Here is an 8,507-nt window from a genome sequence, read left to right as displayed (position 1 = left end):
TTTTGGTCTTTGGGCTTCTTCTCCGCTCAACGATGCATGGCCAGCTTCGATTCATTGGGAATCTAGCGAGGTAAAGTCTCCCGGTTCTGTCATGCCGGAGTTGGGATGGTTGTCCAGCCGATTCACCTTCTTCTTCTCCGGGATGAGAATTTGGTCTTTCGTTCATCACCATCTCCTTCTGGCTTTGACTAGCGACTTCTCGGTCATTGCACCAACAATGTTACGTCGGCTCAGTGGCTGACACAAAAATAAAATGGTGGGCGTGCTCACCTAAAAATAATAATTTATGGTCTATCTTCATTGAGTCTGTGTAGGACACATCTAGATGTGACATAGTTATGTCACATCCATTCTGTTTGTGGTCTCTTTTTTTTGACCTAGTTTTTTTATTCTTGTTGCTGCATTATATATTTGTGGGAGGTTAGATGTGATATCCTTAAAAACATCTAGATGTGAATTAAACAAATTGATTTTCATTGGCTTGGATGGACCTTAAAAATCAGAAAGTTATTATCTGATAAAAACATATTTTTTAAAATTCTGGGTGTGACATGGCACGCCCGACACACCCTCTAGGTACGCCACTCCCTCAGCTCCTAGGATACTCCAAAGATTCGGAGCCGACATCAAACTCTGTTCATGGGAATAGCACGCCGTCGGCGAGTGCGGTAGGGACCGTAGGGTGACGAACGTGGATATAACCAAGGACATGTGTTGTACACACAACGGAGAAAAATAGAGCACACACAACGAAACATAGTCAATCAGCAGTCGAGACATACGCGGGACTACGTACATCCTTGCGGCAGAAGATCCTCGCTAGCGTGCATCGTCTCAGTCTCCTTCCCCATCTCAGATCGATCTGAGGAGGCCTCGACTGAACCCAGCACCTCTGTCTCGTCTTCGCTCGCCGGCCGCCACCATGGCCCAATCCCCACCCCAAACCCTACCCTTCCTCCTCCTCCCCCTCATCCTCCTCTCGATTGCCCCCGCCGCCAGCGCGGCCTCGTTCGCCGGCCTCGACGCCTTCCTCGCGTCGGCCGCCGCGCGCGACCCCTCCGCCGCCAACGACACCTTCGGCTCTCTCCCCGCCGGCCTCCGCCGCGCGCTCTCCGCCCCGTCCCCGATCCTCCCGTCTCGCCTCCTCTCCCTCTCCGCCGCCGTCCCCGTCAACGTCCGCCTCGCGGGCTCCTCCTTCCCGCCCACCTCCGCCAGCCTCCTCCCTTCCTTTGTCTCGTCCGCCGTGTCCTCCTCCCACTTCCTCTCCAGCCGCCCCCCGCACCGCCTCGCCGTCTCCCACAGCGTCCACCTCGATGTCGCCGCCCCCGCCGCGTCCTCCGACCTCGTGACCCGCGCCGCGACCGCCGTCCAAGCCCACCTCAATGCAGCCCCCGCGCCCTTCCACTCCAACGCCCTCTCCTCCGTGCCTTACAAAATCGTCGACGATATCATCGCCGAGGACTACCGAGCGCACGCCGGCTCGGCTTCCTCCCCGGCCGTCTACATCTACTTGCTCGACCTCGGCCCGCAGCCGCGTTCGTACGCCTACACCGCGGCCTCCTCCTCTGCCGATGGCCATTCGCCTGCCTTCTCCCGCTGCCTCGCCCCTCTCTGGACTGGCAAGGAGCGCTACATCTGGATCGACCTCGGCGCAGGCCCGGTGGACTACGGGCCGGCGCTCTCCGGCGAAGGCGTCCTCCCTCGTGGTGAGTTTCATCCTCTTGCTGCTCTCCACGGCCGCCCCAAGTCGGACAAAGCGCTCCTCGCGGATCTGGCCTCACTGGTTCTCAGTGCTTACAAGTCGTTGCTAGTGCCTTCACTCAGAATCCCAGTGCATTATGAGAGCTCTTTGCTTATTCGTTTTGTTCACATCCATGGTGAAGAGAAAGATCCTGTTGGACTCGATTGGAGTGCAATTGAACAGTCGATTCGGGAAGGAGATCTGCCCTTCGATGGGCAGAGTTTGAATTTTGATTTGCACAGCGTGAAGTACTCTGAGTGCTCAATTTGCTCATTTGCAATTGCCCGCTCAACACACTCATTTACATCCAGGTTCTTGTTTGAGAATTACACGATGATAGTGAGTGAGTACTTGGACTCCAAGCGGATGAGGCAGGTGCTGTCAGACTCATCGGATGAGATGCATCATGTGGCTGGGATTCATGATGACGATGAGCATGACAAGGTTGTGCCAGTTTATGTTTTTGATTTGGATTTCGATAAGCTTCTGTTGTTAGATAGGTACCACCAAGCGGTGGCTTTCCGTGATATGGTGGTTGCTGTGAGGACAAGGAGCTCGCAAACGGTCAGTGACTACAGTTGTAATGGACGGCATGTAATTACAATGACTAGAAATCTCGACCGTCCGATCATCGGCTCAGTTCTGCAGACCATGTTTGGTGTCTCACCAACACACCAGTCATGGAGCCCTGAGCACAATGCCACGGTCGTTGATTACACTTGGAGCACTGGACATACACCATTTGGGCCGTTCTCAGAGACCAAATCACTGTCTTTTGTGCAGAAAGATGCAGCCCGTAGGAATGTTCTTCTTACCACCCTCAACTACACAATCACTAGTACAGTTGAGGTTCTGGAGTCACTGGCTGCCCATGGTGGGGAGAATATACTCCTTAGAAAGAAAAGGCATGTTGAGTTCATTCAAAGGTGGAATCTGCTCACTTATAAGTTGGAGAAGGTGGTGTCAGCCATGTCCCGCCTGGATTACAACAAGGCAATGTACCTTTTGAGATCTTCAGATCATGATATGTATGCCATTTACATGTTGGTCTATCAGGCTTCTCAGGAGCTGGAGGCCTCACTGGTTTGCTTCAAAGACCCACCATTCCCATGGCTATCAGTTTCCTTGTCTGGAGTCTTTGTTTTTGGTTTCTTTTTTGTGTATTCTAAGAGGGATAGTTTGTTTAGGAGCAAAAGGAAGCAGTTCTGAGTTCTGACAGCAGTTTTGTTGGTGGATACTACTTGAAAGCTTCACCCTGATGCGATCATAGTTGACAGCTGCCGGGAAATTGCATCCTTGCATATTACTCCCTCCGTTCCGAATTACTTGTCTTGGATTTGTCTAGATACGGATGTATCTAGACTCATTTTAGTGTTAGATACCTCTGTATCTAGACAAATTTAAGACAAGTAATTTGGAACGGAGGGAGTACATGGAGCAGTGACTAGACACTGGGAATGGGTGCATCTTGTTCCAAGATAAACTTATAAGAGGTATTCTAGATTATTTGAGGAAGTCAACACTTCCACTTGTCTTGTAAGTTTAATGTACCTGAATTGCCCTTCATACATAATGTTGATCTAGATTTTGCAGACATTATGTGTTTTATTTTGTTGACTAGCATGTTCCCTACCATGTTCGCTGCGTGCAGTCTATGATCATGTCTAGTTTAAAGATGTTAAACTCGACAGTTTAGGTGTAAAAAAAGAACAGTTTTGATAGGTGTTACAAGTTACAACATGTCAAGTTCTTTTCACATTCTGGTTTATGCGATAAAAAAATAAATCAACATATTTGAGCTGTCATATGAGTCATCAGATATTCAGATTTATGTCTAGGCAACTATCTTTACTACTAAGTAATGCCGTCAACCCTTTGTATGGTAGGATTTGTGTTACGTAGGGAGAAAACCCTTCTTGTCTTTATATTAAGCTGAAAGCCTGAATAATGTCCTTGAGAAGCTTAAGTTGTGTCCCACTTCTTGCTCTCCCTGTTTTCCTACGTGATGTCCTGCTGCTTGATTAGTACTCTAATCCGCGAGCATTGTAATGAATGCAAGTTAAGCCCATCATCAGCACAAGATAGACTGAGAGTCGGTGAGAAATCTAAACTGTAGGAATGATGTAGCGTAGAATATGACAGGTTAACCAAAAGGCTATGGCGTTAGTTTTTACTGGTAAAAAGGGGAAAGGAGATTTTACGTGATGGTCAAAACAGGGTCTTGACGCCATCTTATGGAGATGGATCTGGTTACGAAATTGGCTTCCGCGTCCATGCTACCATATAGAACAACTGATGTCTGCTCATAGTGGTATATAATGAATGCTTCAAACCTGATGAGTCACTTACCCTGAGCAAGCTGTAAGGCCCTTCAAAGATAAGATAGCTGAGTCATAGATCATGCAACAAGTTTTTGGAGGGAGCAGCTTTCCCTCGGGATATCAAGTCGTTTGAGTATTGCAATCTGCTAAAGCTGCTCCGAGCCTCCAACATGTCTTCCACCTAAATTTGCTGTATACGAATTTCAACCATCAGGGGTATGGTACGCCGAGTTGCCCTGGACACCCATATTGTGTGAAGTACAACTCCACTGGGCCCAGGAAGCAAATGTACCTACTGGTCGTTGTCTGGAATTCTTTTGCATTTTTGCCCCCTTGCAGTTTTTTTCTTACAAAATCACTCACTCTGCAATTGGTGGTAGCGACTCTCATCTTTAATTTTGTTTATTTGAACATGATGAATTACCCTCCTGCATCTCTGGTGCTTGACTTGGATTACACTTTTTGCATTCATGTCCATCTTTACTTGAGGCGCTTGCTCAGACGATAATTACGATGGTGTAACTGGACCAGTAACTGAGTGTCTGAGTGGAAGGCGGGATTTGGTGTTGTTAACTGAGGCCGCGTTCGGATTCCCTCTGCTCCGCGGTTCCGCGCCGGAGCGGAGCGGCAATCCAGGTATAATTTTCAGAGTTGACTAAAGGCCGCTCCGCGCGCTCCGCTCCGCGGAGGACTGCCGAACAGGCGCTGAGTGTCTGAGTGGAAGGCGGGATTTGGTGTTGTTAGGTCTATTCTAGCCAGAACATCATTTATAGGCAATGTTTCTCGTTCTTTTGAGTGCATCCGGTACTTCACTTTTGTGATATGTATTTATGTTTAGTTGGTGCAAAGGCCATTTTCAATTTCTGTGTTTTGCACTCACGCGTTCCAAATGAACATGGCTGCCATTTAAGGCGCAATCAAGGGTATGTTTTGTCTACACGTGAAGAAAAAGGGTGTATTTTGTCTAACGAACTCTGATACAACTGATACAATTTGAGATGTGAAATTTAGGAGTGAATGCAGGATTATTGCGCAAACAAATGATACACACGTCTTTTCTCAATACAAAAGTGGGGCATGCCTGTTTTCCCACCTACTGAATAACCACAGCTACCGGTCCCATAATTTATTCAGAGGAACTACACTAGTACTAGAACGATAAATTAACGGAAAAATCCCACTTGTAGGCAGAAAACCAGCTATGGGTACGTAGCCTAAAAAATCATCCAGCTCATCCAAGGGCCGTCGCAGATGCTTTCGGGATCTCATGTGCTCTGCCGACTGCGGCTATCCTCGGTGACCTGGACCGGGGATTGGCGGGCAGCCGTTCGGGTTATGCACTGTGACAATGTTCAAAACGTATATCAGGCCGAAATATTATAGGAATAGGAAACTTGTAGGAAATGAGGTGTTATGTATCTCAAATTCTATGCGGAGATAATAAGAGAGATATCCTCTGGTTCACATCATATGATATTTTATATCGAGTCTAGGCTAATATTTATTTTTCTATGAAACGTGAAGGATAAGAAGATTTCCTTCATATGAATAGAATTATATTCCTACAAACATACCGAAGGACTAAAAAAAATTCCTATCCTACAGAACTCTTTCAAATCAAAGGAGGCCTAAGAATGTTCTGAGAGAAGAGTGTGATACAGCGGTAACTGAATGTGATATAACCATATATTGTTACTGTAGACGGAAGGAAAAGCTGCCGATACTTAGGTAAGAGTGTAGGAATCGTATCGTTCCTGTACTTACTCTTGCAAGGACGTTGATGACGAGCGGCACTGACAACGTCGACCCTGAGAAGAAAGAGTGTTATGAGGACGGTGAGAAGCAACCGAGCCAGGAAACGGCAAGACAAATCGGGTGCCATTGTTTGTGATTCGCGGTGGCGCTGCGCTAGTTTTTTTTTTGTCAGCGAAATGGAAGAACGGCTGGTGTATTGGAAACCGCAATGCCCCAGCACCTGTATATAGAGGGCATCGCCGGGTGCCGAGCGAGCTCCAGCCGGACTTTGACTGGAATGTGTGGAACTGGAACTCGAGATCAGGAGGACGCATCGAAGAGATTCTCATGCTGGTGCAAAGAGGGCACTTCCACCAACGTACACGTGGTTAATTTTACCTTGCTTAACACAACGCACATGCTCAGTACTTATTAGCCAAGTTAGATGTCGAATAAGCAAACGGTCAAGTCATAACTAGTGGGAATGCATGCCCATAGATCCCATCGCACCAAACATGTCAGGGCATGCACGCTAGAAAGCAAAATCACTTGCCCATCGCAAATGTTACTTCAACTCCTTTGGCGGTGACAAGTGGCGCACCGCATTGTGTCATTTATCGTAATTACTCCCTCCGTCTCATAATATAAGAGCATTTCTGACACTATGCTAGTGTCAGAAGTGCTCTTATACTATGTACTGTCAGAAACGCTCTTATATTATGAAACATATGGAGTAGAGTTTTGATGGGATTTTTCCCATGTGCAGAAGAGATGCGCAAGTTTTTTTTCTTTTTTTTTCTTCATATATTTAATTAGAAAAATGATTTATCTCTCGAATAACGCGTCCAAATCACGTACGGTTTCACCGTTGCATTACTCGCGTTGAGATATTCAGAAACTAGATTTCATATTGATATGTTGGGATGAACTTTTTTTGACAAAAGTTATGCTTTAAAACTGTACTAAACCCGAAAGTGCTTTTCTACACCCAGGAGCATTTGCTCCTCGTGTGAACAGTAAAATGAAAAAAAAAAAGAAAAAAAAATCAAAAAATTCTGAAATTCTTTTGTGACATACTTTCGTAAATGTTTGTCGTGCACGCAAAATTTCTCGCGAAATCACATTGGTGGAAGTCGTACAAAAAAAACAAAAAAAAATTGGAGCTCCAAAATGCTTTTGTAAGTAACATGTCCAGAGCATCGATTTTGTTTTCTTACTACGCCTTCCACCAATGTGATTTTGCGATGAAATTTTGCATGCAGCACAAACATTTGTGAAAGTATGCCACAAAAAAATTCAGATTTTTTTGATTTTTTTGATTTTACTATTAGGAGCCTTTTGCTCCTGGGTGTAGAAACTCCACGTCCTACTAAACCAAGCTTCAAAAACATTACTGGCTAAGATTTTACTAGTCTGTCATATGAGGATGGCCAATTTTTGGTTGGGTGTTTTGGCTAAGATTTTTGGGATGCATATGAGAAGTGAATATGTAGTGAAATTGTCGACTTGAGCAAATCTTTCAAGAACCCCTTTGATCCCCTCTTGATAGTGTGGGATCCCTATAACTCAAGTTTAACCGAAAAAGCTAGCTTCTTTTCTCGTTTTCACCATGCTTGAGTCATGTACATTTTGGTTGGTCCTTGATCCATACACACTACTTCCTCTACGACGGATGACCACCTCGTCTTCACCACCATGTTTGAAGACGTTGTAGAACTGGAGTTCCCTGTGAACTCTTATGTTCTAAACCTATATCTGTTGACACCATTGGTCCATATGCGCATATGCCAGATGTTACTAGTCTGTCATATGCGGTTTGCCATGTTAGTAATCCTATGATGATGCTGATCTTGATTAATGTTAAAGGGAACTGCCTAATTTCCTAACAATCCCCTCGGCCGCCTTTCCTAGCTTCTGGCACGGGGCTATGGGGCATGAGCAAAGGTCACATGGGCCCCACAGGCACCTTCTCGACCACCTTCTCGACGCCCCTAGTTGTTCTTCAGTACAATGATCACATGAGCTGCCCTACATGATTGTGACCCATCTGATGTAATCTTTATGGTGTACTTGTTGTGGTGTGAATATGTGATGAATTATCACTTTATGATCAAATTTATATATTCTTTATTCATGGATTCATATGAGTTCTTTGATGCATAATTTATATGCATATATGCTCTCTGATCTATTAGTCTTGCATAGACAATATTTAGATGAATGATCTCCAAGAGGGAGTTAAGTATGTTAGTTGGGTTCAATCTTGCAAGTAATCTGCTCAAGTGACAGAAAGAGAAAAAAACTTTTATTGTGTTATTCCCACTAAAGATAAGAAAGATAGCTGCGTAGTTGCCCCTTAAACGCACGGCGAGGACAATATATTATCTACATAATGTCATCATGCTTAATGCAAATACTCTGTTTTACTTAATACTTTGAGATGCATGCTCGATAATCGTCTTGGTGTGGAATATTAGCTATAGATGTACGGACGTTGCTGGTGCTACGGCCCAGGGTGCCTCACCTTGGTGATTGCCAGCCCAAGTAGGCTGGCTTGATGACCCTAGCTCAGTTTCCACCCTGGTCCATCATGCCGGCCCATGGGCCCTGTAGAAGGAAGATTCAAGAAGCCTTGTTGTTCAAGGCAAGGAAGCCAGATTCGTGGAAGACTCCTCTCCACCGATGTAGCCGACTAGGACTCCTTGTGAATC

At 45.7% G+C, this 8,507-nt stretch overlaps 1 protein-coding gene across 1 annotated transcript; it reads left to right on the top strand.

Moving 5' to 3' along the window:
* Positions 1-823: 823 nt before the first annotated feature.
* Positions 824-3,335, top strand: LOC119337198. Its single transcript, XM_037609318.1, has one exon. It carries the CDS (start codon positions 923-925, stop codon positions 2,948-2,950), a length of 2,028 nt encoding a protein of 675 aa, XP_037465215.1. The 5' UTR covers positions 824-922; the 3' UTR covers positions 2,951-3,335.
* Positions 3,336-8,507: the final 5,172 nt, after the last annotated feature.

Source organism: Triticum dicoccoides, chromosome 7B (genome assembly GCF_002162155.2).
Source record: "Triticum dicoccoides isolate Atlit2015 ecotype Zavitan chromosome 7B, WEW_v2.0, whole genome shotgun sequence".
Classification (NCBI taxonomy): domain Eukaryota; kingdom Viridiplantae; phylum Streptophyta; class Magnoliopsida; order Poales; family Poaceae; genus Triticum; species Triticum dicoccoides.
This window is presented reverse-complemented; position numbering and strand designations above follow the sequence as displayed.